General features: G+C 43.2%; 3 protein-coding genes and 1 non-coding gene across 4 annotated transcripts; 3 read left to right on the top strand and 1 right to left on the bottom strand.

The window, feature by feature from the left end:
• Positions 1-1,207: 1,207 nt before the first annotated feature.
• LOC119267594 (probable glycerol-3-phosphate acyltransferase 3) lies at positions 1,208-5,067 on the top strand. The gene is made up of 2 exons (XM_037549009.1): positions 1,208-1,978; positions 3,936-5,067. Exons 1-2 carry the CDS (start codon positions 1,262-1,264, stop codon positions 4,830-4,832), a joined length of 1,614 nt encoding a protein of 537 aa, XP_037404906.1. The 5' UTR covers positions 1,208-1,261; the 3' UTR covers positions 4,833-5,067.
• Positions 2,991-3,079, top strand: TRNAS-GCU. Its single transcript has one exon. It is a non-coding gene; the product is annotated as a tRNA-Ser (tRNA).
• Positions 5,068-9,028: 3,961 nt separating the features above from the next.
• LOC119267595 lies at positions 9,029-11,602 on the bottom strand. The gene is made up of 2 exons (XM_037549011.1): positions 10,269-11,602; positions 9,029-9,494 (listed from the first exon to the last, which is right to left on the bottom strand). The coding sequence occupies exons 1-2, from the start codon at positions 11,474-11,476 to the stop codon at positions 9,314-9,316; spliced, it is 1,389 nt and encodes a 462-aa protein (XP_037404908.1). The 5' UTR covers positions 11,477-11,602; the 3' UTR covers positions 9,029-9,313.
• Positions 11,603-15,565: 3,963 nt separating this feature from the next.
• Positions 15,566-16,284, top strand: LOC119267596. Its single transcript, XM_037549012.1, has one exon. The coding sequence runs from the start codon at positions 15,663-15,665 to the stop codon at positions 15,927-15,929; it is 267 nt and encodes an 88-aa protein (XP_037404909.1). The 5' UTR covers positions 15,566-15,662; the 3' UTR covers positions 15,930-16,284.
• The last annotated feature ends 715 nt before the right edge of the window (positions 16,285-16,999 follow it).

The following is a 16,999-nucleotide window of genomic DNA, read 5'->3' on the forward strand; positions in this document are numbered from 1 at the left end:
TGTTTTGGATATTTTAATATAGACCACTCCCTCCGTTCCTAAATATAAGTCTTTATAGAGATTTCACTATGACTCTATAATGGAATCTCTACAAAGACTTATATTTAGGAACGGAGGGAGTACATACCTGAGTGAACAAACACAGTAAAACACGTTTATATACATCTAATTCTGAAAAAATTAGAACATCTTATTATAATTCGAAGCGGAGGGAGTATCGACGAAGTAAAAAAAGTCCTTCGGGTTAGGACTTAGAGCACAAAGCAACGAAATTTCTATAGTCTCTACACACTGTTGAGTCTTGAGTGACCGATGGTAGAAAAAAATGTTGGCAATCCATATTTTAAATATGCATTTGAAAACAAATCAAATTACTTTGTGTACCCATGTGAAGTTAAAAGCAAACAGACAGGTAATATTATTACCCAATCAATGGCCAGCAGGTACGTTACGTACGTACCTCGATTGCTCTAGCTTTTAGGTGAGAAGTCATCCTCAGCTAGCTTTCTTCCAGGCTTGAACAATGGAGACACATCAAGCCTGCACCAAACATATTGCTTTTTTCATTTATTTGATAACATCAACCGCAATTCTGCCAGAACAAAGACATGCATTGACCCCTGTTAGATCCTGTGATTTGTGTGCATGCAAAACTACTTGTTTTGTATACAAAGGTATATATTACATACAGGCCGTGAGATCAAACCACATCAATAGCAAACACTCATGCACGATGAACCAATGACGCGGCGCAAAATACGGAAAAGAGCTAGGTCAAAAGTTATAATTCTCTGGGCACTCAAAGTATATCAATAGAGACACGTCATATCATACACGACTATACACAAAGAGAGTGACCTTAACATGTGGCATTCCGGTGAAAAATCTTAGTCAACAGATTCATAATTTTTCTTATCCTAAACAGGGTGGGTGGTAAACACACATATTTACGCTTACTATCGTTGGCAAATCAATGTCCTTAACTTCTGTGTAAAGCTCAAGTAATCCTGGTCCATTTTGACAGTGTTGTCAAGCAACAAAATTAAGAGTGTTAAGCCAAGTCAGAGCTTGTGACCTAATTTGGGATCAAACCTTGTTTCTCTTGCAATAATTGTATACAATCATTTCACCATCTAAGCACCTAAGCTTTACCTGCATATATATACGACACCTCTTATAGTTGCACCTTACAACCTGCATCAAATAAACTAGATTGAACCAACACAGGAGGCAATAATTCTTTGGGGTTCAAGGTGCACACATGGCTTTAAAGCCCTTCTCCAAATCTCTCCTTGCCTTCTACCGCTTACTTCGCCGAAGGTTAGGGAATCCGCTAGGCCAGTATCATCACCTGCAAAGCTCGAGCGGCATATCTACCTGTCCTAAGATCATCCAGACATGCTTGAGAGTGCCACAAGATGATGAACACCTCCGGAACAAAACTCTAGTCCTAGATGTTGAAGGAGGTCTCCTGAGGTCTACATCTACCTTCCCTTATTTCATGCTTATTGCAATAGAGGCAGGTAGTTTCCTAAGAGGTTTCATCCTACTATGCCTCTACCCTTTGCTATGTTGCCTGACACAAGAAGTAGAAACAAAGATCATGGTCATGGTGTGCTTCGTGGGGTTAAGGGAGGAGAAGGTGGTTAGGGTTGCACAGGCCACTTTGCCCAAGTATTTCCTAGAGGATGTGGGGAGGGAAGGACTTGAGGTGGTGAGAGGGGTAAAGAGGGTGGCAGGGGTTTGTAGGTTGATCCCTAGGGTTATGGCAGAAGCATTTCTTAAGGAGTATACAGGATTTGAAGTGGTTGTGGGAAGGGAGGTGAAGATGATAAGAGGGCGTTATGTTGGTTTATTGGGAAATGAGAGTGAAGCAAGGCTAGGGCAGGCAAAGTTCGACCAAAACGAGATGATAGGGTTTGGAAGCAGCTCAAGCTATTTTGACTATGATCATCACCAGCTTTTCTCTCGGTGCAAGGTTAGATTCTATGAATGGATATTATTTTTATCTTTTTGAAATACACTGCAATGCTGCATCATGTATTTTACCCCTCTCCTTTTTTGTTCTTCCGTGTCATACTTTTCTGCTGCAACTTTTGAGCCAATTAGTCCATTCAAGTATTAATTGATTATATTAGTTGAACACTATGGGTGTTCTTTGAAACGATCATAATTAAGGTGAACTAGTATCACTTCTAATCTAAAATGTGTTTCATTGTTGTTATTTGCCGTTAAGTTATGTATGTTGTACATCGTACTGAACATATGTGTGTTACTCTTTACAAGTTTTAGTTTTTCCGAAATCAGTCATAAATACATGAGATCTCTAAATACATATACCCAGCATATGCACACATAGTATACATGCAAGTCTGCAACTATATGTAACTGAAAGCCTGAAACTAGCAAGGCTAGCTTGCCTCATGGATGATATATAAAAATCAAGCACCTAAGAATAATATGAGCCAAAGGTTAGTCGTTCACATCGAACAGGCTCAAAATCACGTACCATGCAGCTAAGCATGACTATCACAGATGTTAGACATATGTATCCACGCAGTTCTTGTCTTATTTAACTCCATATAGCTGTGCAGTTCTTGTCTCATTTAACTCGATGTAGCTAGCCTCCTGGCATCTTTGGAACATCTTACTCACACAAGTTAGGTAGACATTTGAATCCCACTAGTGGTAGTTGAAAGCCCCATGAAAAGGTACAGAGGTATGATGTGTTGAGATGGAGAATTTGTGCTTGGAAATGTTAAATATAATTAAAAATATACTATAAGAATACTATGTATGTCTTGTTAACAATAGCTTTGCAATTAGCTAAGCTCATGTCAAGGTTGAAAAAAGAACTTACTATCTTTGGGATCTGATACTACACCGCTGCTTAATCCCTTAGTGGATCGGCTCTATTACATAAGCAGATTCCTAAATTTTGCCCCATATCATGGGATAAGTAAGCAGTTTTTTTTAGTTGTATCGAAAGTGGAGAGATAGCTGAGTGGAGTAAAGCGGCGGATTGCTAATCCGCTGTACAATTTTTTTTGTACCGAGGGTTCGAATCCCTCTCTTTCCGCTCCCTTGGACCATTTGGGATCAAAAAACTTTCTTCTTGGTTCGTCCTATCTATAAGAGGAGAGGATATGAAAAATGTAACCACTCTTTCGTTTTTTTAGCTCACTGGCCATCCGCTGGCAGATTCCGGCTTGCTCATCACAAGACAATGTATGCAAGGCTTAATGCACTTATCTCTCACAAGCTTGAGACCAGGAAGAGAAAGACAGGAATGAGGCCACGCAGATTTATTTGATAAATTACTTTACCTTAGTTTACCCTAACTTGATTAGGTCAAAATGATCACCTTGTGCAAGTTATTTAGAAATGGCTTCCTCACTAGTGAAAATTGAAAAACTAGTTACTTGATACTTGTTGTTTGGAAGAAGATAACTCTGTGTTCACTTTCGGTACAATTAATTCTAACGAGCTATACATGAGATATGCAAAAAAACAAAACAAAAAAGATTGTGCAGGAAGAAAACTTCTATGAAAATTTAGGGGCAGTATTAGAATATTCCAGAATGAAAGGATTAGTCTTATGTATGGTCCCTTGGTAAAGAGACACATAGCTCGTAAAACAGTAAATCGTGACTACTCATAATCTACAAAAAGAAGTTAGAAATCACAAAAGATTACCTTCTGTTGTTTGCAAGTTTGCTTATAGAATTCTGGACTCTACAGGCTCAGGTAAAAATTATAGTAGTTCACAGAGTTCATTTTACAATTTACCTTCTACATTGAGAAAGTTTCTTCAGCTTTGTCGATTTGTACTTTGGTGTACTTCAGTTTGCAAACTGTTGTTTACAGGGTGAATAGGTAAAGCGTACAAGCCATTGGGTAGTGAAATCTAATATAGTTTTGCTTCTCATTTGCAGGAAGTACACTTGGTGACACGAGAAGATAAGAGAAAATGGTCACCCTTGACAAGGGACCAGTACCCAAGACCCTTGATCTTCCATGATGGCAGGCTAGCCTTTAGGCCTACCCCTCAGGCCACCCTAGCCATGTTCATGTGGCTCCCACTTTCCCTCCCTCTCACCGTGCTCCGAACACTAATCTTTGTGAAACTACCATATTCTATCTCCGTCGCAATCGGGGCTGTAATAGGAGTAACGACCCGGGTCATCAACTCACCAGTCCACAGTGGTCAAGTGGGCTGCGATGAACCACATGCCCAGCCCAGCCCACAGGGCCACCTTTACGTGTGCAACCACCGCACACTTCTCGACCCGGTGTACATCTCGGCAATGCTGAACAAGCAGGTGTCAACCGTCACATACAGTGTCAGCCGTGTAAGTGAGCTCCTATCACCAATCGGGACTGTCCGGCTGACCCGAAACAGAGATGAGGACCGGAGGAGGATGGAGCAGTCACTGAGGCAGGGGGACCTGGTGGTCTGCCCTGAGGGGACCACATGCCGGGAGCCCTACCTGCTCCGCTTCAGCCCTCTGTTTGTCGAGCTCGTTGATGAGGTCTACCCAGTGGCACTGGTGAACTGGTCCGGCATGTTCCACGGCACCTCCACCGGCAATTTCAAGTATCTAGACCACTTCTACTACTTCATGAACCCACGCCCAGCGTATGATGTTCAGTTCATGGACAAGATGCCAACAAGGATGGTGATCCAAGGGAAGAGATGCGAGAGCAAAGAGGTGGCCAATCTGGTGCAAGGTGAGATTGGTAGGACTCTTGGGTTTCGATCCACCACACTCACCCGTAAGGACAAGTACTTGAGGCTGGCAGGAAATGAAGGGTTTGCTGATACAAAGTAGTGAAGTCTATATTGTGAACATAAGACGTTGCTGGCTCTTGCTCGCAACATAACATATGTTCGTAATACAGTACAACATTTAAGATCTTATAGATTGCTTTTAAGGTGTGCACAATGTGCAGAACTTCACTTAATACCATTCTGTGCTATTGGAGTGGTATGACTAACTTTGTTGGACCATTGAGAAAACTTGTGAATGTACCAAAATAAGAAGGATATGTTAATGTTAGCATGCTCGTTATGTATTAGTCAGTTCCTCCACTTGATAAATGCAGATCTTTTATGCATGCCCAGAATTATAATATGATTAAGTGATGAGAGCATTTTAAATAGCCTAGAAGAGTAGTGCCAAACACAGAGAACAAAAAATGGGACTTCAAATTCAGAATGTTGCTAGAGCAACCATACTTACTGAACAATGCATCGCCGCGGTATCCATGCGACCACCAGCCATTTGAGAAGTGTGGCAATGGAGCAAGTGCTGCTTTCTTCCAGATTATACTGATTATTATAACGATCAAAGCAATCAACCAATATTGAATGATACAGCTGATATCAATTCCGATGGCACTTCAGGATAACCTGAATAAGTTCAGTAAATAAATATAACCAGTTCACTTGTCCTTGACTTTTTTTGCTCCAGCATTAATACTTGAATCTTGTAGCAAAATGAGAAGGCCAAATGCGGACCCCATTGTGCTAACTGCCCAGGTGCAAATGAGGAAATCATAAAAACTTAAAGGAAACTGTTGAACAATATCTTTCTATGTGTTTCTTACTGTAAGCACTTCAATTTTTTGCTTAAGCTGAAATATACTTGTGCTAGATAATCTTTAATTGAGTTCAGAGTAGCTTGGTTCTGAACATGTACTATATCCATCAGCATCCCATCTCTGCTAGTGTTTTGCTCCAACTAATGAATCATCCAGGCACAACTTGACCATGTAAATCTGAAAACATCATGAATGAAATCAGTTCCAATGTCATGCATCCGTAGAGCCAAGATCTTCAATACCTCATCTGCCAAACTAAATTGATGGGCTGATGGCTGCTACTGTCAGCTGTGTTAAAGTTATACTCCCTCTGTTCCAAAATAGATGATTCAACTTTATACTAACTTTAATACAAAGTTGGGTCATCTATTTTGGAATGGAGGGAGTAGATCATATAGGTTACATCTATCCAGCCCACTCCAGCCACCTTCCAGCTCCCTATGCCTCTCAGTAGCCTCCTCGTGACACCATACTCACCCCATTTGCTACCTGCAGCATATCAAGTAGGACGTGATTCTTTGCTCCATCAGGATTGACCTCGATGATCTTCCTTGCAACCAATCTGCCCAGCTCCACATTCCTGTGCATCTTGCAGGCAACTAATGCTCCCCAAAAAGATTCATCAGGAGCAAATTGCATTTTATCAATAGGATCAAATGTATGTCTCAGCGTCCCTGCACGAGCAAGGAGATCGATGACACACACGTAAACATATTTCTTAGGCTGCAAATTATATTCAAATGTCATTGACCTGAAGAAGCTCCATACTTCATCTACTAAACCAGCATGGTTGCAAGCACTTGTCAGGACCAAGAACACAGCATGGTCAGGATGAACCCAGCACGTATCAAGGAACAATCATTGATGTCCAGACAATTTGTCTTTGCAACTCATCCTGTTGAAAACCTTCACATCTGTTATGCGCCCAGAATTGGAGTACATGTTCACAAGGGTATTGCTCGTTTGTAGGCCCTTGTCATAGGTTCTCTGAAGGAAAGTGCCATGGACCTGCTTCCCAAGTCTCAGAGCTGCAATACCAGCACAGGCAGATGTAATGCTAGTCAGGGTGAAGCAATTTGGCTTAAGGTTCATGAGAAAGTAGCTGCAAGGGCAATAGGGGATTGCATTGGGAAGCGGATTAGGAGCACTCGGGTGCTCCACCCCCCTATATTCAAAAATAATTTAATAATTTAAAAAAACGTCAAAAAATCCTGGATATATTTTTGAACCAAATATGACTAGGTATTGTACTCATATAAAAAATTTGGCCAATGAATGATTCTCGGTAACTTCAGGGCAAAAAAGACAAATTTATGACGACAGTATAGCATGAATAGTACTTGTATCTAGCATTTTATGGGAAATCTTTAATTCCGGATACAATAATAGTCATTCCCTGTTTAATCTTTTTGTACGAGTGCAATACTTGGTCATGTTTGATTCCATAAAAAGTTTCTGGATTTTTTGACTTTTTTTGAATTACTAAATTATTTTTGAATATAGGGGGGCGTAGCACCCGAGAGCTCCTATGCATTTTCGATTGCATTGGTTATACCCAGCAATCATGGTATCCCAGGTGAAAAAAACTTCTCAGGAATTTCATCAAAAGGCCTTTGCACCCAAAAGATGTGCACAACTGAAGTACAAGTCAACCTAAAAAACTGCAGTACAAGTTGATCAGAGCATTGGCAGCAGCAAGGTTCGCAGTGAGAGCTTTCTTTATGGACAGTAGATGAAAGCTGATGTCTGATATATAAGTTGGCCGTACAAGCACATGCATGTAGTGCAAAGCATGTAAATGTGCTCAGTTCAATGCTAACCTGCAATATAGAAACAGCAGATGATGGGCTACGAAAAAATCTGTGCTTGGCAGGAAATCCATTATGTGAATACCATAGGAAAAATTGACAAACATATCATATGATGTTTCGTCTAACATTGTGCTAGGACATAACAACAGGAAAATGGTACAATAACATATTTGCTACTTCTACTGTCACCTGTTATCTATTACCGTTGTAAGATAATCAGCTAATACTAACTCCAAACTAGCCAGCAACTCAAAGGGTGCCAAATAAAATGAAAACAGAAGTGATCCGCATCTTAGACTTTAGAAACCCCTGGTGTCGTCTGAGGCATTCACACAGTTCTAGAGGTAACACCATGGCATTAGTTTTGAGTTGGAAATTAACAGGTGTTACCAAAGCATATTTCATAACGAATCTAGAAATATCAATATAATGTACATGTATTACAACAATGAAGTATAGATTTGATTTTATCACGCCATATACACACAGAACATCCACAACAAAGATATTGTTTGTCCAGATTACTCAAACGCTGATAACTGTTACAAAATGGTTCAGAGTAGAGCAGTAAAGATAATAGATGGCCGTTATAGAAGTCATTTAGTCAGCGATATCTCACCTGAATCATTGTTATACCCAGCAATCACCAACTTCCACGACGCGGCAGTACGTCCACTCCCCAACGCATCAAACAGCACCCTCCCATCTTCCACGCCCTCTCCGCGGGACGCGTAGGCATCAATGAGCGCTTTCAGCAGTTGACGCTTGCAGGGCATCTTCAAAGACCAGTTGTGAGCGCCGTAAAAGACATCTAAGCTCCTAAGTGGGTTTTGGCGCTGATGAAAATAATTAGAGGGACTGATGGTTTAACAAGTGTTCAATGAGTTATTAGCTCCAAAGTCTTGAAATGAATTAGGGTTGGAGACCTTCCCAAGCAAAAAGTGGAAGGAAGACGATACATTTTAATTTCCCATTATTTCTCATGTATTTGAGTTGTAGGAGAAGCTGCAACACTGAAAGGGTGAGATTTCATATTATGCTATGATACACACAAAACCTTGACAGTTTTCATCAAGAAAAGTTAACCTAAGCGTTGATACACAAGAGTATACATAGTGGATACATAGTGGAAATCGTAGATTAAGGGGTGACACAATGATCTCGCCAATAAAGCTCGCAACAGCTAAGGAAACATGAACGACAAATTTACTCACGTTCAGGTCACCGAGGTGGGTAAGATGATCCCTACATCTTGTCTTCGTTGATATATCTTATTATAGTGAATACATATTAGAAGAGTATATAGTGACTATTCAGCTAAATCATAAACAGAATAGTTCCTGTATCAATCTAAGTTCTCCACGTGATTGCCTAAGCAGAGTGCTTCGACCCGATCGTCAAGCTCTTGTGGCTTCAGGTGATACAAATGAACAAATCTCTTTGAGAAGAACTGCTGCGGAAGAGGCATGAAGAATGTGATCCGGAAATTCAAAGTGTATGTTGAAGCCGCACAATTTCCACTTTGTGCCAACCTTCCATTCATTATTGAAGCGCACGCGCAGGAGAGAAATAGTGACATTCTGACTCCATGAAAAAAGCAATTGAACAATGCAGAACAACTCCTTGGGTAACATTTCAAGGATAGAGATAGATTTACTATGCATGGATATTACAGGGAGCACAAGCAGTTCAGCTAAACAACATAGACCCTGTCAGACACGTGCTTCACTTAACAGCGTGCATCCTAGTGATAAACTAACTTTAGCATGCCCTAACTACAGATTACTTAAGACACAAAACTAAACCCATATATACAAAAGACTCTGACTGACTGATTGGGGAGGTACAAGGGTCACAGAAAGGTCAACATATGAAGTAAGTGATAACTGACACCAGAGTCATGGAAAGTAGGGGTCCTCCTTATTCTGATATATTGCAAACAACTGCTTCGAGTAACGTAAAGCCATCTTGTGACAGAACTCAAGAGCATACCGATCGTAATTTTCCAAGTCTTGTGCAGTCTTCTTAAGCGGCCCAGCAGCATCACCATCCAGAAGAAACTGCGCTATGTTAGAACCCCTAAACACAGAAAACAACTTGCAGGGTAAGACAAACAGAAACCCCAACTTCAATGCTAGTTCTTGATCTCTTCCTCAATGACTGAAAAGTAATATGCTGAAAAATGAAAGCAAAAGAAAATATTACCTATGCTAGTGGTGTGTGTTACTTATTCATACGTGGCAAACAAAATTGTGTTATGTGTTTATGATGCCATAACAGCATAACCAAATAGAACAAAAGCTAAACTTGAGCATCAGAACGAACGGTACCTAAAAACTGAGCTTGACATGTTGACAGTTAAACCTACACCCATGTGGCCTAGATTTCTACACAGGAAAGAGGTATTTTGCAAATAAAACTACACCTATTAGTCTGAGAAGCCCTGCATTATACATGGAAAAGAGAGGTACTTTACAAATAGAACTGAACATCAAGATCAGTACAACACATGGTCAAGTCAATGCAGTATCTGTCAACCCAATGATAGAAAATCTCTTCTTCCCTTAAAGAGTAAAGACAAAATATTTACTATACAGGAATGTCTAGATTAAAGTTCTTGTTGAGGACAAGGCCAAGCTGTCATACAACTGTGTAGAAATGAACCCAATGATACAAACAAAATGCTATGCAGACAATGAACAGTCCCAATGATGTCAGGACAAAATAGCAAATGTAGACTGTAGTACATAAATGGTGATACAACTGTGTGCAGAACTGTCGATTAAAGTGCAAGGAAAAGGGGTACTCACAACGCATATACACAAATTAATTACCCTTAGTAGTAGGTATTACCTTCGGGCGTCTATCTGGTTAAATCCTTTTTTGTTGTGCATGATAGTAGCTTTTCCTGCCTGTTCTTCCTGGGTCTGCTTTCGATAGAGGGCACAAACAGCTTTCAGGCGAAGTTCAGGGTATTCATCAAATGCTGATAGCATCTCTGGCTCAATCTTCCAATCCTTATTCTTGGCATTCCTTTTGCCGCGTATCCTATCCATAAGCTCTTTATAAGTTTCCTCGTCGTCAGACTCTTCTGGTCCAGCAGAGGATTCTTCAACAGAATCAGCAGAATTTTCTGAACAATCTGAATCATCTACTATAAAATTTTCCATATTATCATCCTCTTCTGAATCATCCTCGCTCTCTTCATGATTCTTGGGTTCAAAAAACTCAAGTTTCCGACGTGTAGGTCGCATTCTCTTTGATTGACCTTCAGCCAACCGAGCGAAGCGCCTTGTTGCCGGAGTAGAACGCCCCTCCATCTCATGTAATTCACCATCGTCATCCTCACTCTCGACCCCTGTCGTAACTAGAGGTGAAACAGGTTTTTGATTAACCACACGAACACCCTCACTGCCATCCTCACTCGCACTGTCACTGACTCCACGCAACAAACATTTCCTGCTGCTTCTAACACCCACCTCACCATCTCCATGCCCTTGACCATTCTCATCTTCATCCTCACTCTCACTGTCACTGATTACCCGTGTCGCTGTGCGCTTCTTGCCTCGTGGCGTGATCAAAACATCATCGTCGTCCAGAATCACATTGCCATCACAGCGAACGCTCCCATGGTCTCGCCCACCACCTCCATCGGCGTCCTTAATCTCCTCTGCAACACCCCTCTTGCCGGTCACCACCCGCACCGCACACTTGCTAGGAGTCGGGACCGGAGGAACGCCCTCCTCCCCGCTGTTGACATCCACAGCCATCCCCTCTTCCTCGCCGTCGCTGACCTCTATGACATCATTCATCAGATGCCCGCCCGCGATGTCGGCTGACTTTTGCTTGTTTCCGCCGAGACCCTCCTCCAATCGACCAAAGGTTGGACCCTTTTTGGCTCTACGGTTCATCGCAACTCCCTCGGACATGGCCTTCCTCAAGCGCGCGTTCTCGGCTTCGAGGAGCGAGACCCGGGCCTCCAGGTCGGCGATGCGGGACGACTTGGCGGCGAGCTCGGCCTTGAGGGCGTCGACCTTCTTCGCAATCTCCGCGACGCCCATCTCCGGCGGCGGCGGGCCAAGCCCCGCCGACGATGTAACGGCTGAACCCTAGTGTCGAAGCGGCGGTGGAAGGTAGTCGGCCTTGCTGCGTTTCTGTCCGGGAGGGATCGATCTGTGGGGGGTGAGGGGAAGAGAGGCTTTGCGCTTTCTGGGCCAACGAAACGGGAAGTATAGGGAAGTCTAGGACGGATCAACTTCTCGTCTAGTTGGGCTTTGGGCCGAAGACATCAGCAAGACGTGGTGTCAAATAGTTACTGCCGCCGGATAAGTCATATTGTTCTAAAAATACACTATATTATATAAAAACGGATTTGCCTAACAAAATACTCCTACTAAAAGACGGATAAGTCATATTGTTCCACTAAAAATAAGCCATATTTTTTCTCAGAGGAAAAAAAGTCATCTTCTGATACGACCTTCCAATCTGTTCATAAGCAATCACAACAATACAGAGAACATCAGAGATAACAAAAATGACAAGCATGTTCATCAATCATCTAACGATGACTACAAGCGCTAAAGCGAGATGAAGGCGTGGCGCCTTCATTGTCCCTTCCTCTCGGACCAGGCAAAACTTGTGCTTAATTAGACCATGACCAACGCAACAGAGTAACAAGCATCACGGATAGAGAGAGTTCTAGATCGGAAGGATCAAACATGTAAACACAAGAATGATGATTAGGTATGGATTGATTCACCAAAGACCATCACCGATTGAATCTCATGAGATCCGACAGAGAATGATGTAGTTAAATTCGGCCATTACTAGGATCTTGATGACGTCGTGGTATAACTAAGGTTTATTGTGTCGTTTGTAACGTCTATCTTCAATGCCCCACAACCGGTTCAGTTAGATGAATGCCATGGTATGGTCTAGCTCGACTATGAGGACATGTTGAGCCTTATCCTCATCGTGGGCCTACCCCGGGGGGGGGGGGGGATCCCGCCGTCTAATACCATAGTTTGTAACACTCCAACATGTTTTGAGTAGATTAATTGGATCAAAACTCTTTGGAGTATTTAGAACCAAAATTTCTTAGAAGCCATGGTACCCAAAGGAAATTCTTTCTTTTTTGCTTTTAAACATGGCCTAGCACATTTTTGCAATAATGTTTTATCGGAAAGAAGTGCAGCAGTGTTATGGAAACTAATGAGAAGTAACTAGACGAATTGTATGTGTCAACTGTCATTTAGCTACAAAGTCGTCCATATTGAATTTCTCCAGTTGTGCTTCCCAAAAACAAACATCCCAATTACATCGAGTTGCAATATACCATTAAAACCAAAATCCACCCCTTACCAGTGGATACACACCATCATAGAGCATGACTAATAATATAGTCGACACAGGTGTGGCCATGAAGACGATAGTGATATGGCATCAAGAGACATCATTATTAATCACAGAAATTAGGTTAGTCATTCTTTTCGCGTTCTCTCCTTCCTATTTTCTCTTTGTTTAGTGTAGAGACTCACTCTTGCACTAGAATTCATTTCAAAAAATAATTCTTTGTCCATGTCCTTCACATAAACAAAAATTTCATGTAGGTAGGCTTATCACGCTTTATCATACTTGCTCCTAGTTGTGGGACCTCGCAACTACGTTGGCTACAGGTTGTTCCTGTGAAAATTTGCTGGGGGACGCACCTGCCCGGTCGCGCCTGGCTCCTAATAGTCTCGTGATTGGCAAACTCGTTTGATTTCTTGCAGTTATTCGTGTTGTTTTAAAATTTTGCAGGGGCACGCACCTGCCCGGTCGCGCCCGGCTCCTAATAGTCTCGCGATTGGCAAACTTGTTTGATTTCTTGCAGTTCTCTATGTTGTTTTAAGTTTTACCTCCTGAAACTTGTTGAATTTGCCGCTTGTTCCTATTAAGTTTTAGCAGATGAAACTGAGTGAAGTTTTCAAAACATGTTAAAACATATTCAAAAGTGGTTTTATTTCAAATCCCCATCGCAAGGAATCCAAATATGCAAATGAAACATAAATTAAACTTTTGATTCAACACATATAATATATCCAAATTTGAAATTTCAAAAAAGAAAAGCACGAGAGATGGTGCGGAGTTCCCGCACCTGTGTGGCACAAACCATCTCCCATTGTTTTTGCCTTGATTAGGAAGCAGCTTTACTTTCAAAAGTCATATTATGATCCCGAGCTCAAATACACACCTTGGTGAACGGTAAAATAAAAAAAGTAAAGAACTCAAAAAAAATCTTAAATTTTTTGGGGATAAACTTTGAAATATGTTTTGTATGCTCGCCAAATTTCAGCACGAAATGATATTCCTGAAAGTCGTGGCAAAAAAAAACAAAATCAGCACTTCAAAATGTTTTCGAAACTAACATTTTTGAAGCATTGATTTTTGTTTTTGTTTTTTTTTTGCCACGACTTCCACAAATGTCATTTCGTGCTGAAATTTTACAAGCATATAAAACATTTGTCAAAGTTTACCACAAAACAATTCCAAAATTATTTTTTTTACTATTTTTTCGCTTTTACTGATTTGAGTTCGAGAGCAGATACTCCACGTCCCCTTACTTTGGTATATTCCCAGTGTTTCAGCATCTGGGCTGCCTTTCTCCCGTGCGCGCGCGCCTCTAGTTGAGAAACCATCGGCGAGGAAGGCTTCTGACTCGCGAGGCAGCTGTTCTCGCTTGCGACGGCGTGGTACCGGTGCGCTCCTTTCTGCGTGGCGCCTGAGCAGCCCTCCCTTCTCGTCAAAGGTGCCGGTTGTGTCACGGGCCGTCGCGCGCTCACGCACCATGTCGCTGGCTGGCCGGTGTGTTCTTCGCCGTGCCTGTCAGCCTGTGGAGGACTAACCGATTTGGTTGGCCGGCTCAGGTTTTGTTTGGTGTCGTCTGCCGTATGTGGAGACCAGCGCGCCCTTTCTCGACCTTTCCGTTGCTTTCGCCCCCTTGTTTTCCACAACCAGAAGTAGCAGTAGTACAACGAAAGGACGTTAGTTTTCAAAGTTTTCAACGCTTACGATGATCGTTTCATCTGCATCGATCGGTCAGAGCAATGTACGCACAGTACGCTGGTTGGAGAGACGGCATCTTCGCAAAGTAGGTTCTGGATAATATTTTACACAAGTAATCTGAGCTCTCTCGGTCATTATTTTTTGTGCCTCCGTAGAAAAGAGCTCCTAAGAATGGGGTAGTCACTAGGCTAACGGATATACACTGTTTTGTTTCTCTCTCACGGCTCGGCAAAATTGCGAAGAGGTGCCACGTACCCTACGTAACTTTCCAAAACATCAATCAAACTACCGCCCCCCTGATTCTAGGGTGGGCCCGTGCGGCAAACAAATACAAATCAAAAGCTGCCAGATCAGCAATTACGTCAAGAACGTAATAATCCGTTCGTAGGTGTAGCAAAGCCCGCAAAATTGGCATCAGCTACACCTACAATCCACCTGATACGAGCCGGTCCATGCATGCCTACAGCCCTGCATGACGATTAGTTGGGCCATGAAACAAGTGCCGCTCGACCTGCTCGATCATGTACTCTACGTTGTTACTGCACGTTTCCGTCCCTACAAAAAAGAGGTCCTCGACAATATCCGCAAGAAAGAGGTCCTCGACAAGAAAGCTGGATCAAGCACTAGATGGGCGAGAAACGCAAGGTCTCCCGCACCACGCCCGTAAACCCTCGTAACACCCGTCAGATCGATCATTTGGTGCGAGCCAGAGCGAGTCGTGCCTGGCCGGCTCAACTAAACAAGCACGCCCAGCCGCCAGTCCAAAAGGCGGGCCTGCTATGCCGCGCTGGCCATTTCCGCCACCTTTTCCCGCGCAAGTTCGCAACGGACGGCGCAGGGCGTCGTTGACATGCATGCATACGCGGGTGTCAACTGCCGAGGCACGGGCGTGGGACGCCCGCCCGTGCGCCTGCCAACTGCCCGTCGAACACACACTGGCACACGTACTGGGTCTCCACACCGGCCACACGGGCCACAGAGTCATAGCTGGCTCAGCTGCATTCCTCGTGACAAACCAACCGAACTCTCCGTCTGATATTTCCCATGGCGCGCGGCTCCCGCCCGGCGCTATAAAAGGCGGTCGCCCGGCCCGCTTCGTTGCCCAGCGAGCTCAGACCTTCGATCAAAGACGGCAGGGCGACGCAGCCACATCACCGCCACCCCTTACAAAGCCTCCTAGCCCGATCTCGAGGTAGGACGTGCATGGAGACGATGGTGGCGAACGGCGGCGGGGAGGGCCAGGCGGCGGCGAGGTACGGGGACAGGGAGCAGCAGGGCGCCGGGTGCGGGGGCGCGCGCCGCTTCCAGATGCCGCTGCACTACCCGAGGTACACCAGGGCCAACTACGAGGCCATGCCCGAGTGGCAGCTCGACCGCCTCCTCTCCGACTACGGCCTCCCCGTCCACGGCAGCGTCCACCAGAAGCGCAGCTTCGCCATGGGCGCCTTCCTCTGGGGCGCCGGCAACTGATCTCGCTGCCGGGCCGTACGTCTAGTCTTCTCCCTCGACCATGGAGCCGTGCTCATGAACCATGCATTCATGACTAACTTACGATGGACCTGAGAGATGATGTGCTACTGTGTTATTATCCGTATATGCAGAGATCGACTAGCTAGCTAGCTACGAAGTTTTTCGATATAGTTTCTATTTACTTGCTATGAAATGGCATATAGTATATAAATATGTGTGTGTCTGTATGATAATTTGGACGCGTTGATCTTTTGAATTTCAATACTAGCTAGCTAGTGGTGGCTGATGTGTGAAACTAGTTATTAATGTATATGTAACCTACCTTATACACAATATTTGACACAATTCCAACAAATTTCACATTGTCAAATATTCTCCGCCATCTTGAATTCGTCCATGCATCAAACGGACCTCCATGTACAACGGACTTGAGTTCATACCTTGAGTACTGATGCTACTCTCAGATTCCACGTGACTTCATCTGCAACTGTAGTCTCTTCTTTCTTCATTGCAGTCAACGCTTGAGCGAATTCAGTTTCTCTTTAATCTAGTTTGCACCCAATTTCCGGCAACGCTATCGCACACTAAGCACTGATCTGCCAGAAAGTTAATAACTTTCTTATTAGGTGTCACACATAAGAGTTACTTGAACTTAACATCCTCGCTCTTTCTAGACTTTTTGTATGAAAATGAACATTTTTTCCCGTTGCTCGTAGTCATCCTGAGTCAAATTCTTGGTACATGACTTCAGGATATTACTCAAGGACACGGGTTTACCTTGCGAAGCGAACTTAGCATCATGCTTTTCCCAGATCGTGGCCTAGTATTTGAATTAAAACCTTTCCTTCCCTTAGAAACCATGGATGTTGAGAGTGTGGTTTCCAGACATTTTGCTCCGGAGGTCCTTATACTTCACTTTGTCCTCTTATGGTTGGGAGTTTCGGTAAGCAAGGAACACCTCTCATTCCTCACAGTTAGTCGTGTAGAATATAGCTTTTCTGATAACCTCATCTAAATCATTTCCCTCTTCCAGTAGTTTGTTTGCACTGTATCTATTGGAACTCAAGGCC

This window comes from Triticum dicoccoides, chromosome 3A (assembly GCF_002162155.2).
Source record: "Triticum dicoccoides isolate Atlit2015 ecotype Zavitan chromosome 3A, WEW_v2.0, whole genome shotgun sequence".
NCBI classification, from domain to species: Eukaryota; Viridiplantae; Streptophyta; class Magnoliopsida; order Poales; family Poaceae; genus Triticum; species Triticum dicoccoides.

Coding starts and splice junctions, on each gene's coding strand:
- LOC119267594 (XM_037549009.1), top strand. CDS start 1,262: ATGGCTTTAAAGCCCTTCTCCAAATCTCTCCTTGCCTTCTACCGCTTA. Junction 1,979..3,935: donor AGCTTTTCTCTCGGTGCAAG/GTTAGATTCTAT, acceptor TCTCATTTGCAG/GAAGTACACTTGGTGACACG.
- LOC119267595 (XM_037549011.1), bottom strand. CDS start 11,476: ATGGGCGTCGCGGAGATTGCGAAGAAGGTCGACGCCCTCAAGGCCGAG. Junction 9,495..10,268: donor AACCAGATAGACGCCCGAAG/GTAATACCTACT, acceptor TTCTGTGTTTAG/GGGTTCTAACATAGCGCAGT.
- LOC119267596 (XM_037549012.1), top strand. CDS start 15,663: ATGGAGACGATGGTGGCGAACGGCGGCGGGGAGGGCCAGGCGGCGGCG.